This window comes from Mirounga angustirostris, unplaced genomic scaffold, assembly GCF_029215605.1.
Source record: "Mirounga angustirostris isolate CCGP_5_RB_7025 unplaced genomic scaffold, mMirAng1.0.hap1 SCAF_4, whole genome shotgun sequence".
NCBI lineage: Eukaryota > Metazoa > Chordata > Mammalia > Carnivora > Phocidae > Mirounga > Mirounga angustirostris.
This window is the reverse complement of record NW_026991712.1, coordinates 157067622-157083466: the sequence shown is the minus strand read 5'-3', so window position 1 is coordinate 157083466 and position 15845 is coordinate 157067622. Positions and strand designations below refer to the sequence as shown.

Here is a 15845-nt window from a genome sequence, read left to right as displayed (position 1 = left end):
AGAGAGAGACACAGCGAGAGAGGGAACACAAGCAGGGGAAGTGGGAGAGGGAGAAGCAGACTCCCCGCGGAGCAGGGAGCCCGATGTGAGGCTCGATCCCAGGACCCTGGGATCATGACCTGAGCCGAAAGCAGACGCTTAACCAACTGAGCCACCCAGGTGCCCTAAAACTATTTTTTAAATAATCCTAAAACAAGTTAAGCATCCGACTTTGATTTCAGCTCGGGTCATGATCTCAGGGTCCTGGGATCGGGCCACTTCAGGCTCCATGCTCAGCAGGGACTCTGCTTGAGGATTCTCTCTCTCCTTCTCCCTCTGCCCCTCCTCCTGCTCATGCGTGCACGCTCTCTCTCTCTTTCATTTAAAAAAAACTTAAAAAAAAAAATCCTAAAACAGGGACTGAAAATCACTGCTGACATTTTGCTAATGGTGCAAAGCAATGGTGAGTAAAGCTCCTGGCACTGTGTGAATCTAGGCAGTGGCACCAAATGGTCCCTGTAGTCAAATGTACTTTTCACTGTCATTTGCTTACAGTAAACAAAACAAAGCAAAAAAATGTTTCACTTATGACTGTCCTTGATAAAGCAGTAAAAGTTATCCATTTTATTAGGCCTTGCTTGACCCTTGAGTCTTTTCAATATTCTGTGCAACAGTGGAAAGCATGTATGAAGAACTTCTGCATACTGAAGTTATGACAGTTGTCTCAAGGAAAAGTACTGTTTTGAGTTTGAGCTGAATTAGCTGCTTTTCTTATGAAATACCAAAGGATAACTGACAAACTAGGGTTGTTCAGACTTGGTTTTCTCGAAATATGAACCGAGACTGTCACTCATGAAAAAAGTTTTTGTTACCAAAAATAAAATTTGAGCCTCCCAGTGAATTTTGGAAAACTTACATCTACTACCATGAGCTTGACAGCTTTGCAATACTCAAAGACTTTTCTGATGAGACCGGGGGGGATATTAATGAAAATTTATTTTTAACAATGTATAATAAAATGTGTAAACATTCGGAAGATCTGCATAATTCAGTGAAGCAGTATTTTCTAAATGATCAGCACATGATGTTACAAGATCATGCATAGATAAATGATCCATTCAAAGGGCAAGAGTCAAAGACCAGTGGATTTTAATGTAACAGAGCACAAAAAGTTCATTAATATGGCATCAGATTTCAAGTTGCAACTAACCTTTAAGAAACTACTATGTGCTGGGGCGCCTGGGTGGCTCAGTTGGTTAAGCGACTGCCTTCGGCTCAGGTCATGATCCTGGAGTCCCGGGATCGAGTCCCGCATCGGGCTTCCTGCTCAGCGGGGAGCCTGCTTCTCCCTCTGCCTCTGCCTGCCGCTCCCTCTGCTTAGGTGCTCTTTCTCTGTCAAATAAATAAATAAAAACTTAAAAAAAAAAAAGAAAAGAAAGAAAGAAACTACTACCTGCTAAATTTTGGTATAGTAGCAAAGAAGAACATCTAAAATGAACATTAAGATACCCCCATCTTTTTCAACCACGTATCAACGTGAGGCTGGATTTTCTTCATATAGTTTAACTAAAATAATATGAGAATACAGAATGCAGAAGTATAAGAAACCAGCTACTTTCCTTTAAGCTAGATGTTAGATTTGCAAGAATGTAAAACAATGCTACTCTTCTCAATGATTCTTATTTTTTTTTAAGATTTATTTATTTGGGGGGGGGGGCAGAGGGAAAGGGAGAGAGAGAATCTTAAGCAGGTTCCATACTCAGTGCAGAACCCTATGTGGGACTTGATTTCAGGACCCCAAGATCATGACCTGAGCTGAAATCAAGATTCGGATGCTTATCCAACTAAGCCACCAGGCATCCCAGATTCTTTATTTTGAAAAATTATTTTTTTAAACTTTCCAAGATAGCAGAGGAGTAGGAGACCTTAGTTTTGTCTAGTCCCAGGAATTCAGCTAGATAGCTATCAAACACCTGTGAACTCAACAAGTGATCTAAAGAAAAGAATTGCTGCAATTCTACAAATAGAAAAGCAATCACTTTCTGCAAGAATGACAAGACAGAAAAACTCACCTCAAAAAAGAATAAGAAGCAGTACTGACTGCCAGGGACATAATCAGTATGGATATAAATAAGGTGTCAGAACTAGAGTTCAGAATAACGATGATAAAGATACTAGCTGGGCTTGAAAAAAGCATAGAAGACACTAGAGAACGCTTTTCTGGAGAAATAAAAGAACTAACATCTAATCAAGTCGGAATCAAAAAGGCTATTAATGGGATGCAATAAAAAATGGAGGCTCTAACTGCTAGGATAAATGAGGCAGAAGAAAGAATTAGTGACATAGAAGACCAAATGATGAAGAATAAAGAAGCTGAGAAAAAGAGATATAAACAGCTATTGGATCATGAGGGGAGAATTCGAGAGATAAGTGATACCATAAAGCGAAACAATATTAGAATAATTGGGATCCCAGAAGAAGAGAAAAGAGAGAGGGGGGCAGAAGGTATACTGGAGCAAATTATATCTGAGATCTTCCCTAATCTGGGGAAGGAAACAGGCATTCAAGTCCAGGAGGCAGAGAGAACCCCCCTCAAAATCAACAAAAATAGGTCAACATCTTGACATATAATACTGAAGCTTGCAAATCTCAGAGACAAAGAGAAAATCCTGAAAGCAGCTCGGGACAAGAGGTCCGTAACCTACAAGGGTAGAAACATTAGACTGGCAGATATATCCAGAGACCTGGCAGGCCGGAAAGGATAGGCATGATATATTCAGGGTGCTAAATGAAAAAAAAAAATGTAGCCAAGAATACTTTATCCAGCAAGGCTGTCACTAAAAATAGAAGGAGAGATAAAAAGCTTGCAGGACAAACAGAAATTAAAAGAATCTGTGACCACCAAACCAGTCCTGCAAGATATGTTAAAGGGGATCCTTTAAGTGAAGAGAGAGCCCAAGTGTAACATAGACCAGAAAGGAACAGAGACAATATACAGAAACAGTGATTTACAGGTAATACAGTGGCACTAAATTCATATCTTTCAATAGTTTCTCTGAATGTAAATGGGCTAAGTGCCCCAATCAAAAGACATAGGGTATCAGATTGGATAAAAAAGCAAGACCATCGATACACTGTCTACAAGAGACTCATTTTAGACCCAAAGACACCTCAGATTGAAAGTGAGGCGTGGGAGGCGCCTGGGTGGCTCAGTCGTTAAGCGTCTGCCTTCGGCTCAGGTCATGGTCCCAGGGTCCTGGGATTGAGCCCTGCATCAGTCTCCCTGCTCCACAGGAAGCCTGCTTCTCCCTCTCCCAGTCCCCCTGCTTGTGTTCCCTCTCTTGCTGTGTCTCTCTCTGTCAAATAAATAAATAAAATCTTAAAAAAAAAAAAAAGGAAAGTGAGGGGTGGAAAACCATTTATCATGCTAATGGACATCAAAAGAAAGTTGGGGTAGCAATCCTTATATCAGCCAAAGTAGATTTTAAACCAAAGACTAAATAAGAGATGAGGAAGGACCCTATATCATAATTAAAGGGTCTATCCAACAGGAAGATAAGAAGATCTAACAATTGTAAATATTTATGCCCCTAATGTGAGAGCAGCCAATTATATAAACCAAGTATTAATAAAAAGAAACACATTGATAATAATACAATAATAGTAGGGGACTTTAACACCCCACTCACTGCAATGGACAGATCATCTAAGCAGAAGATCAACAAGGAAACAAGGGCTTTGAATGACACACTGGACCAGATGGACTTCACAGATATATTCAGAGCATTCCATCCTAAAGCAACAGAACACACATTCTTCTTGAGTGCACATGGAACATTCTCCAGAATAGATCACATACTGGGTCACAAATCAGGTCTCAACTGGTACCAAAAGATTGGGATCATTCCCTGCATATTTTCAGACCACAATGCTTTGAAACTAGAACTCAATCACAAGAGAAATGTTGGAAAGAACTCAAATACATGGAGGCTAAAGAGCATCCTACTAAAGAATGAATGGGTCAACCAGGAATTTAAAGAAGAATTTAAAAATTCATGGAAACAAATGAAAATGAAAACATAACTGTTCAAACCTTTGGGATGCAGCAAAGGCGATCCTAAGAGGAAAGTATATAGCAATACAAGCCTTTCTCAAAAAACAAGAAAGTTCTCAAATACAGAACCTAACCCTACACCTAAAGGAGCTGGAGAAAGAACAGCAAATAAAGCCTAAACCCAGCAGGAGAAGAGAATTAATAAAGATTAGAGCAGAAATCAATGAAATAGAAACCAAAAGAACAGGAGAACAGATCAATGAAACTAGGAGCTGGTTCTTTAAAAGAATTAGTAAGATTGATAAACCTCTGGCCAGACTTATGAAAAAGAAAAGAGAAAGGACCCAAAGAAATAAAATCATAAATGAAAGAGGAGGGATCACAACCAACACCGAAGAAATACAAACAATTATAAGAACATATTATGAGCAATTATATGCCAACAATTTAGGCAATCTGGAAGAAATGGATGTATTCCTAGAAACTGAAACAGGAAGAAATAGAAAACCTGAACAGACTCATAACCACCAAGGAAATTGATGCAGTAATCAAACAATCTCCCAACAAAAGAGTGCAGGACTGGATGGCTTCCCAGGGGAATTGTACCAAACATTTAAAGAATTAATATCTATTCTTCTGAAGCTGTTTCAAAAAACAGATATGGAAGGAAAACTTTCAGACTCTTTCCATGAGGCCACCATTACCTTGATCCCAAAATGAGACAAAGACCCTACCAAAAAGGAGAATTACAGACCAATATCCCTGATGAACATGGATGCAAAAATTCTCACCAAGATACTAGCCAATAGGATCCAACAGTACATTAAAAGGATTATTCACCATGACCAAGTGGATTTTATTCCTGGGCTGCAAGGTGGTTCAACATCCACAAATCAATCAACATGATACATCACATTAATAGAAGAAAGGACAAGAACCATATGATCCTCTCAGTAGATGCAGAAAAAGCATTTGACAAAGAAGCATCCTTTCTTGATTAAAACTCCTCATAGTGTAGGGATAGAGGGAACACACCTCAATATCATAAAAACCACATACAAAAAGCCCACAGCAAATATCATTCTCAATGGGGAAAAACTGAGAGCTTTTCCCCTAAGGTCAGGAACATGACCGGGATGTCCATTCTCACCATCATTGAACATAGTACTAGAAGTCCTAACCTCAGCAATCAGGCAACAAAAATAAAAGGCATCCAAGTTGCAAACTCTCACTCTTTGCAGATGACATGATATTCTATGAGGAAAACCCAAAGACTCCTCCCCAAAATTGCTAGAACTCATACAGGAATTCAGCAACATGGCAGAATATAAAATCAATGCACAGAAATCAGTTGCATTTCTATACACTAACACTGAGACAGAAGAAAGAGAAATTAAGGAGTTGATCCCATTTACAATTACACCCAAAACCATAAGATACCTAGGAATAAACCTGACCAAAGAGGCAAAGGATTTTTACTCAGAAAACTATAGAATACTCATGAAAGAAATTGAGGAAGACACAAAGAAATGGAAAAATATTCCATGCTCATGGATTGGAAGAACAAATATTGTTAAAATGTCTCTGCTACCTAGAGCAATCTATACATCCAATGCAATCCCTATCAAAATACTATCAACTTTTTTCACAGAGCTGGAACAAATAATCCTAAAATTTATATGGAACCAGAAAAGACACTGAATAGCCAAAGGAATGTTGAAAAAGAAAAGCAAAGCTGGTGGCATCACAATTCCGGACTTCAATCTATATTTACAAAGCTGTAATTATCAAGATAGTATGGTACTGGCACAAAAACAGACACTTAGATCAATGGAACAGAACAGAGAACCCAGAAATGGACCCTCAACTCTATGGTCAACTAACCTTCGACAAAGCAGGAAAGAATATCCAATGGAAAAAAGACAGTCTCTTCAACAAATGGTGTTGGGAAAACTGGACAGCCACATCCAGAAGAATGAAACTGGACCATTTTCTTACACCATACACAAAAATACACGCAAAATGGATGAAAGACCTAAATGTGAGACAGGAACCCATCAAAATGCTAGGGGAGAACACAGGCAGCAATTTCTGTGATCTCAGCTGCAGCAACTTCTTGCTAGACACATCTCCAAAGGCAAGGGAAACAAAAGCAAAAATGAACTACTGGGACTTCAGATAAAAAGCTTTTGTACAGCAAAGGAAACAGTCAACAAAACCAAAAGGCAATCGACAGAATGGGAAAAGATATTTGCAAATGACATATCAGATAAAGAGCTAGTATCCAAACTCTATAAAGAACTTATCAAACTCAACACTCAAAGAACAAATAATCCAATCAAGAAATGGGCAGAAGACATGAATGGACATTTCTTCAAAGAAGACATCCAAATGGCCAACAGACACATGAACAAACACTCCACATTACTCGGCATCAGGGAAATACAGATCAAAACTGCAATGAGATACCTCCTCACACCGGTCAGAATGGCTAAAATTAACAAGTCAGGAAACAATGGATGTTGGCAAGGATGCAGAAAAAGGGGAACCCTCCTACACTGTTGGTGGGAATGCAAGCTGATGCAGCCACTCTGGAAAACAGTATGGAGGTTCCCCCAAAAGTTGAAAATAGAGCTACCCTATGACCCAGCAATTGCACTACTGGGTATTTACTCCAAAGATACAAATGTAGTGATCCGAAGGGGCACCTGTACCCCAAAGTTTATAGCAGCAATGTCTACAATGGCCAAACTGTGGAAAGAGCCGAGATGTCCATCGACAGATGAATGGCTAAAGAAGCTGTGGTATATATATATATATACAATGTAATACTACTCAGCCATCAAGAAACTGAAATCTTACTATTTGCAATGACGTAGATGGAACTTGAGGGTATTATGCTAAGCGAAATAAGTCAATCAGAGAAAGACAATTATCATATGATCTCACTTATATGGAATTTAAGAAATAAAACAAGATCATAAGGGAAGGGAGGGAAAAATAAAAGAAGACAAAATCAGAGAGGGAGACAAACCATAAGAAACTCTTAATCATAGGAAACAAACAGGGTTGCTGGAGGGGAGAGGGGTAGGGGGATGGGGTTACTGGGTGATGGACATTAAGGAGGGCACATGATGTAATGAGCACTGGGTGTTATACAAGACTGATGAATCACTGACCTCTACCTCTGAAACTAATAATATACTCTATGTTAATTAAATGAATTTAAATAAAAAATTTTTAAAAAAAGAAAATTTTTTTCACAAAAAATTTGTTTGAAAATATTGATTTATTTAAAACAGTAAAAACCTACTACAGGTTAACATAAATAACAAAAACAAAAGCTCTTTGGGGTCCTCCATTTTTAGAGGATAAAGAAGTCTGAGACTAAAATGTCTGAAACTCACTGACTTAGGGAGGTTAAAACTTGCCCAGTGTTCATACGTTAGTGGTGTGTGATGTAAGTGGTGTAAAGTGGTGGACCCAAGAGTCAAACCCAGGCAGCCTGACTTCAAAAGTCAGTTCTCATCATGAATTTTTTGATGCAGAGCTCCAAAAATATCTCTTACCTCTGAAAAACCGGGAGTAGATCACATCAGGGTTAGGGAATTCCAGGTAGGGAAGCAGAAAGGAGGTGCTCCTCGTTTTCCCTGATTATGCTTGCAAGAGCCTTAGCATTGAATGCTATTCCAGTTATGGACGCAAAGGCTCCTGCAGCCCTTCCTGAGGCAGATGAAACTTCTTTCGCTTTAAATTGTGAATAAAAAGATGACCCAGTCCTGCCTTGTTCACACATCCCTCACATTTCAAACTTTTTTTTTTTTGCCACAACCCATAGAATAGAGAACTTTTACCTCCAATGCAGTAGACTCTTTCATAAATATACATAAACCTGAAACAAAAGCTTCATGAAATAATATCTTTACCACATGATAATTTTAATCTGTTGTTTCATTAAAAAAAAAAGCCCGTCATAATTTATTAAACTGATTTTACAACCACCTGCAGTTTGAAAAACTGCAATCCTAGAGGACTTCTCTAGGATGGAATAGATCTAGGGCTGAGACTTGTTAATACAGGCAGTTCTCAACTAAGGATCAGAATCTTTCCAACTGATGCTTACGCATTACTTGGTTATTTGAAATTTGGAACATTTCCCATGAAACAAGGTGGTTGGGAAGGGAGGTGACATTTACTGAGGATCTATTACATACATTATCTCATATATTACTCCAACAAATGACCCTGACAGGAAGAAAATATTCCACCACACAGATGGAAAAAGTGAGGCTCAGAGGCTAATAACTTATCTAATGTAGTAGAATTGCTACTTGACCCCAGGTCATTTGAGTCCAAAAACTGTGCTCTTTGTAGTATACTACAGCATTCTTATAGGTTTATAATAGCTCACTCCAAACCCCAACGCCTCCAAAAAACAAAACCAAATAATCCCCAATCCAAATTTGGCAGGACACCATAGACTCTAATTACAACTTATGGGGATAATCTTTGTAGAGAGTATCCTTAGCTATAACTTAGGCTCTCAAGAACACATTCTCCACAGTGGTAGCAAGTTCCTCATACCCCATTATGGCCCAGTTTACTCCTAAAACAAGCTACAGCAGTGGGAACAGAATTCTCAGTGACTTCTGAGGCAGCAGGGAGACAAAGAGGAGATGGGGATGGCTTGAGATGATCCCAACACCAGTGGGGAAAACATGGGCATTTCTAGGGTAGAGAGTAAAGGGGGTAGTGGCGTCTGGCTCCTTTGCCCTGAGAGGTCTACCTCATTTCCATACATATTCTGCTTTCTGACACCCTTCTCCCTACTCAGGAATGTCTGGAAATGAAATACCCTGAAAGAACAAGTTCTGCTTTTGCTCAGCATTAACTCTTTTATCGTGAAAGCTGAAGTATGACCCACCATTCCTGATACGAATGTCTGAGGCAGAAATTTTACACTTTGATACTTAAAGATGGCAGGTGGATGGATGGGTAGGTGAATGGTTCTTGAGGAACCGGTCTGGATATTCCTATCACAAACCAACTTCTAGGCCTGATAAAGTAGCTCCTGGAATGAAAAGCGAAAAGCACCTGCACGCGTCTCCCCACTGGTACCAGCCTGCGGCTATCTGTCACAAGATGAGAGGAATCCTAGCTGCAGGCCTCTGCCCTGAGTACTGGCTCATCGGGGAATCGAGGCTCACATATTTATACCCATGAGGCTAAAAACTTAGGAGCTGCTGGGTTTGCCGAGCTTTGGCCCCAGGAAGAATGAGAACTGGAAACGCTCACATCCTTTCTCTTATCTCCTCCCTTCCACTCCCTCCTGAAGGAGAAAGGGTTCCCTCTGCTCACCCCAAACTTGTCTTACCTATTACATTTTTTCTGACTCCGTTTTCTATGGCTAGGTACCCCGAGCTAAAGTCTGAGCAAACGAACATTTTATTAGCTTTTTATTTATATTTTTGGAGAAGAGCTACAGTTTCACGAGAAACACTGATTTTTCTCAAACAATAGAAAAAGGTTAAAAAAAAGAGAATCTATTGTCTTAGAAGAACAAAACAAGTCTCTTCAGCAAGCATTGGGCCAATTCAGACTGAAGGAACCAGTGAAGCAGAAGGGACGTACGGAAGTTCAGATTTATCCAGGAACAATGCAAACAGCTTCTTGTCTAGTTCTGTAAGGTTCCAAGTGGACCATCTCAGTGAAACGGGGACGCAGCTGAGAAACCCGGCCCCCGGGGCCCCACCCGGCTCGCACATGGGGCGGCTCACTCTGCAGGAGGCTGCATCTGTTTACAGAACTCATCGAACTGCCGCTGCTCCAGCTCCGTCATGACTCTGTTGAGGGCATAGATCTGAAGGGGAGAAAAAGAGCCGTTAGCGGGGGAGGCAGCTGCCCCACCTGTCCTCGGACGCCACCGACGCCACAGGCCGTGGCATTTGGAAATGCCGGTAATGCAGCTGAAGGGAACCAATTCCCCCTGGAGAATGGGGAGAGACGCAGTGGCCTGATCTGGCTTTTACAGGGTCTGGAGGATTTGAACAAGTAGAGACTGGGGAAGGGCCATGAGAGGTGATGGCCAGGGGGCAGTATGATGAAACAAACATAACGGGGAAGTACAGGATGAGTTCGGGAAACTTCAACGAGGCCAATATGAAGGATATTATAGAGTTTGGGGAGCTGGAGAAAGTGACAAGTGTGTTGGCCACGGCCTCTGGACTTTGGCCAGACTCTGGAGAGCCAGTGAGATTAGTGTGCAGGGAAGCAACCTGATGATATCTCTGCTTTGGGAAAGATAACTGGAGACCATGTGAGGGATAAAGTGGAAGAAGAGATTAGGGGCCACTTACGGGCATCATTACGATAGTCAGGGAGGAGGCGGCAAGAATATGACGTAGGGTAGGCAGCGGGGATGGAATGAAAACTGCAAGAGACATTCTCAGGTGAAAGGTGGGGTATCTACCTCATTCCTCACCTTTCTTTATCCTTGTGGTATCAATCTGTCCACCAAAGAGCAGAAACATCAGAAAACTTTCCAATTTGTAGAAGGGAAAAATGAAGGAGTGTGTTTGTGTGTAGGTGATATAACTTGATTCATTTAAGAAAAGACAAGAAAGGGGGAAAAAAAGAAACTGAGAAGGGAGACAAATAGAAAACACAAAATAAAGAGCAGAAAAGGCAACCAAATGTGCGAAGATCACCAACCCTGCGAGATGGTTCTTTGAAAATAGTAGAGAAAATCCTGCAAATCTCTGACATGATTCATCAAGATAAAAAGGGGTTGACATAAGCAAACATTATTAGAATCAAAAAGGAAACATAATTACTGATATAATGGAGATCAAATGAAAACATTACGAACTTTGTGTCAATAAGTTTGAAAACGTAAATGAAATAAATTGCTAGAATGAGTAAAATGATCAAAACTGACTAAATAGAAAGTTTGAATGATCCTATAATCTTCTCCACCCCCCCCTCTTTTTTTTTAACTGTGGTAAGATCCTATAATCTTTAGGGAAAAGGCTATTCCACAATGATGAAAACAATTAATAAATCAATGCAAATGATTCTCGAAAAGCATAATATTGATGGTTAAAATGGTTAACTCTTCTGTTATGTCTATTTTACCACAATGAAAACAAATAAATAGGTCTGAATAGTTTAAAAAAAGAAAAGAAGCTGAGTGAAGAGAGCCAGTCACAGAATGTAGTAACATATATAAATTCAGAAACATGCACAACTATTTGAGAGAGAGAGAGTGAAGGTGAGAGAGAGAGAGCAGGAGTTGGGGGATAGAGGGAGAGAAGCAGGCTCCCCGCTGAGCAGGGAGCCCAACATGGGGCTCGATCCCAGGACTCTGGGATCATGACCCAAGCCACAGGCAGGCGCCCAACCTATTGAGGTGCCCCAGAAACATGCACAACTAGACAGTATATTGTTAGGCTACAAAATATCATTTGGGGGTACACAGAGAAATACTAAACTAGTGCAGAACAGCAAGGGCAGGATCAGCATTAAAATCAAGGAATGAGAGCACTGCTGGTGGGAAGGGTTGGGGACAGGACCAGAGTGGGGCCCGAGGAGCTTCCAAGTTACTGGTCACATTCTATTTCTTGAGTTGGGTGGTAGACATGGGGTGTTGGTTTTATTCATCTTCTTTAAGCTGTACACATCATATATATGTGAATACACTTCTAATATATATACATTCGAACCTCTGCTTCATCCATTCATGCTTTAACGAGCATTTTAATCTGCATGTGACTGAGCTGGGGACCGAGAGCGATATTAAGGAGCTCCTTGGAGACCTCTAGATCCCGAAGGCAGGCTGGTGGAAGGGAAAATAGAATAAGCAGAGAAAGAAGAGACTCAAAATGGGTCAGCAGGCCCAAGCCAAGGAACAAAGACTTTCAGGCAGGAAAGGGTGGCCAACTGTGTCAAACGTGGCTTCATGGCCACACGTGCCCTCTCTTCATTTACTCGTCATGACGCTCCCTCACATCTTTCTGGAATGCGGCATCTCTGTAGAACTGAATGGAAACTGTGTCTCCTCCTCCCCACGAGGGTCTTGTCACATTCCTATCTTAGGAGACTACATTCCAGGCAGCTCAGATAGAGCCAACAGCAGGGCGCTTGTAGGGCAAAGCAAAAAGCAGGAGCCCAAGGTCAGATGTGTTTAGCTCGCAGTGTGCCCCTCAATCCCTGAGTAACGAGGGGTTCTATGCTTTCAAGTGAGGATAATACCTTCTATGTCACAAAATCACCTATTTTATATTTACATCTCCCTGCCTTATGCCAGGCAGGATTTACAAAGGTCGGGATGGGAGTAGCAACAATAAGCTTTCATGTGAGGATACCCATGGTCAAGCACGTGCACGCTGGCCCTGGGCCTGGTGGTATTACATCACAATGTTCCAATATTGAGTTCCAATATTCCATTTCAGCATGACACCAACAACGTGATCAGTCCTTCCACCCGGAGTCCGCACAATAAAAGCAGGTCACCTGCTGGGAAGCACATGGTTCCTTGCTGCCTTTTACTGAGGGCTTTCTCTGGGCCAGGCACTGCGCTGAGGGCTTTACACACCACGTTTCTGTTCCTCGTAACAATCTTGTGAGGTAGATATCATCGCCCTCGTTTTTCAAGGGGGAACTGAGGCACTGAAGTGTAGGGAGGTGAAGCATCCTCTCCAAGGTTCCATGGGAAGAACTGGGGCTCATGATGAGCTGGAATTTGGAGTCGGACCAATAAAATCTAACCTGTGGAATCTTACCAGAAGGATGTCAATAAGGACACCAAGAAAGCCCTCCACATCTATCCCTACAGTGTGCACAAAGGATAGTTTCCTCAGGCTGTTCCTCACAACAACCCTCCAACTGTTCCCCAGAGCACAATGCAGTACAGTTATCTGGGGGCCTGGATCCAGGTGGCAATGGGGAGGTAAAGGGGAGAATAATTTGTTAGAATCCATGTCTACAACTCTCAAACGGTCTTTTTTTTTTAATTAAAGATTTTATTTATTTATTTGATAGAGAAAGACAGCAAGAAAGGGAACACAAGCAGGGGGAGTGGGAGAGGGAGAAGCAGGCTTCCCCGCAGAGCAGGGGGCCCGATGCGGGGCTCGATCCCAGGACCCTGAGATCATGACCTGAGCCGAAGGCAGACGCTTAACGACTAAGCCACCCAGGCGCTCCTCAGATGGTCTGTCTTAATCCAAAGGTGGATTTCAGTTTATGGATTAACTTTGAACACACTATTCAATTTACTTATTATACTGACTGTCTGCCTCTCGCACTGAACGCAATCTCCATGAAGGCAGGGATTCTTCTCTGCCTTGTCCACTCGTGTATCTCAAGCCCCAGTGCGGGGTACATAGCAGCTCAGTATTTAACGAATGGATCAAATCAACACAAATTTAATGTGGAAAAGAAGTGAGGAATGAGAACTCTCTTACACTGGTGATGGGAGTAAAGACTTGTACAATCTGTTTGACAGCAATCTGGCAAGGTCTAGTAAAACTGAAATACACACTGTAATTCTGCTTCTAGTCAAATATGCTCTACAGAAATTCTAGCACAGGTGCCAAAGGAGACATCCAAGTTTTTCACTACAGCAACGTTCGTAGTAGCAAAAAACCTGTAAGTAATTTAAATGTTCATCAATGGAGGAATGGGTAAATATACTAAAGTGGCTTCATAAAATGGACTACTGTATCTCTCTCTCCCTTTCCCCTCATGCTCATTTGTTTTGGTTCTTAAACCGAGAAACAGACTCTTGAATACAGAGAATAAACTGATGGTTACCGGAGGGTAGGTGGGGGGGGGATGGGTGTGATGGGTGATGAGCACTAGCTTTTGTATGGAAGTGTTGAATCACTACATTGTACACCTAAAACTAATATGACACTGTATTTTAACTACTGGAATTTAAATGAAAACTTAAAAAATAAAAATAAAATTGGGGTGCCCGGCTGGCTCAGTAAGTTAAACGTCTGACTTTGGCTCGAGTCATGATCTTGGGGTCCTGGGATGGAACCCTGCATGGGGCTCCCCGCTCAGGGGAGCTCAGAGTCTGCTTCTCGCTCTACCTCTGCCCCTCCCCCTGCTCATGCTTTCTCAAATAAATAAAATCTTTAAAAATAAAAAAAATAAAATAGACTACTGTAAGCAGTGATGAGGAATAAACTATATTAACATGAATAGTTCTAAACATAATGTAAGCAAAATGTAAAATAAAACACAGAATTTTATTAATGTAAAATTTTAAAACACAAAAGAATATTGTATATTACTCAAGGATATCTATTAATATATCTGAGTGTAAAAGCATAAAAAATTATAGTGGATGCCCATACAGAGGGGAAAAGGGTGTAAGATAGGAAATGGACAAAGAGGACTTCAAATTCATATGCAATTTTTGTTTATCTAAAAGGCTCCAGGCGAATATGACAAAATATTAACGACTACCAATCTGGCGCACTGAGTACGCAGGTGTTTGTTTTAATATTTTGTTTTTCTGTATTTTTAAATTTCTCAAAAAAGAAACAAATACAATGCCTCGAAAGAGGGAAGAATTTTCAGCAAGCTTTCTTCCGATATTAAATACTAAAATAAAAATACATGTCTGGATGTGGTTCCACATAGGTAGTGTGAACAGTTTAGCTTTTCATTCTCAAGCTGATTCTAAGTGTTGACGGAACAAAGAAATACATTTGGTGGATGTAGAGCTTGGGCCTCTACTTCTGGTTCTGAGCAGCTACTCTCCAGGACAAAGCCTGAACACCTGTGCTAGGGGGTGTCCAACACTTGTTGTCTCTCGCTGACCCCTCCCTGACATGTCCCTTCTCTTTTTCCTTTCTTTCTTCCACAAAAGCTCTGCACCAGGAGTCACCTGGAGATGGTCAGGGTTCGGACAGTAACCTGGCATGTGACTCTGGGCTGCCACTTCATCATTCTGGACCTCAATGACCTCCTCCTAGGAGAACAGCTGTTTTGCCTAGAGGCAAATAGCCCTCCCCCTCACAGCTCTCCTCTCTATTCCAGCACCATCTACAGCAGACTACAGGTATACAGGCCTCCTCCTTAATCTCACCTCTGCTCTTTGTCTTTGCTTCAGCTCCTGCTGGGCTGATTTCTGCTTGGCCTTCTCAACTCTGCTGACAGGTTCTTTAACTTTGGATTTTTCTTTACGGGTAGGTTGATCCATGACTCGGCTTCTGAACACTTCTTAGCTCTGACCTGGATGGTGCAGAAGAGACTGCCTGATTAACAAAAGAAAGAAAGGAAAGAAAAGAAAAAGAATTTCCAGTCACTGCCTTAACTAATATCCAAGTTCAGCACCCTCCTTTGACAGGTGAGGCAGAGTGGCCCTGTGGAAAGAGCGCTGGATTAGGTGGACTAAGACCGAACCCACCGCCATGACCTTGCCGGGTGTCTCTGGGCAAACTGTTGTACTATCTATTTTTCTGAAATTTAAAAAAAAAATTCTGTATTTTTAAATTACTAAGAAAAAAAGAAAAAGCAAGAAAGAATAAAACTTAGAGAAAGAGGGAAGGCAATGCAGCAAACTTTCTCTTGATATTAAATACTTAAATACTAAAATGAAATCCCCTCTCCACTCTGAGCCTTAGTTTCGTGTATGCAAAATGGGACAACAGCCCCTTCCCTGGCGTGAGGAGCGAGCGAGAGGGCCTGTGCCACGTTCCTACACTGCAGCGCGTTGTTCTAACTGCGAGGCCACCGCGACCCGGCGGGGCGAGCCAGTCCCAGCCTCGGAGCGGGCGGCGGGGAGGCCCGGGCCTCGCGC

The 15845-nt window shown here is 41.5% G+C and overlaps 1 protein-coding gene across 3 annotated transcripts; it reads right to left on the bottom strand.

The window, feature by feature from the left end:
- Positions 1-5686: 5686 nt before the first annotated feature.
- SVBP (small vasohibin binding protein) lies at positions 5687-15446 on the bottom strand. Of its 3 annotated transcripts, XM_064589318.1 has the most exons (4): positions 15132-15446; positions 12545-12808; positions 9811-9893; positions 5687-9713 (listed from the first exon to the last, which is right to left on the bottom strand). In XM_064589318.1, the coding sequence occupies exons 1-4, from the start codon at positions 15243-15245 to the stop codon at positions 9677-9679; spliced, it is 498 nt and encodes a 165-aa protein (XP_064445388.1). In that variant the 5' UTR covers positions 15246-15446; the 3' UTR covers positions 5687-9676. The 3 variants fall into 3 exon arrangements, with proteins under 3 accessions (XP_064445388.1, XP_045753875.1, XP_045753876.1); XM_045897919.3 differs by lacking the exon at positions 12545-12808 and having other exon boundaries at positions 9473-9713; XM_045897920.3 differs by lacking the exon at positions 12545-12808 and having other exon boundaries at positions 9473-9893; positions 15132-15442.
- Between the last annotated feature and the right edge of the window lie 399 nt (positions 15447-15845).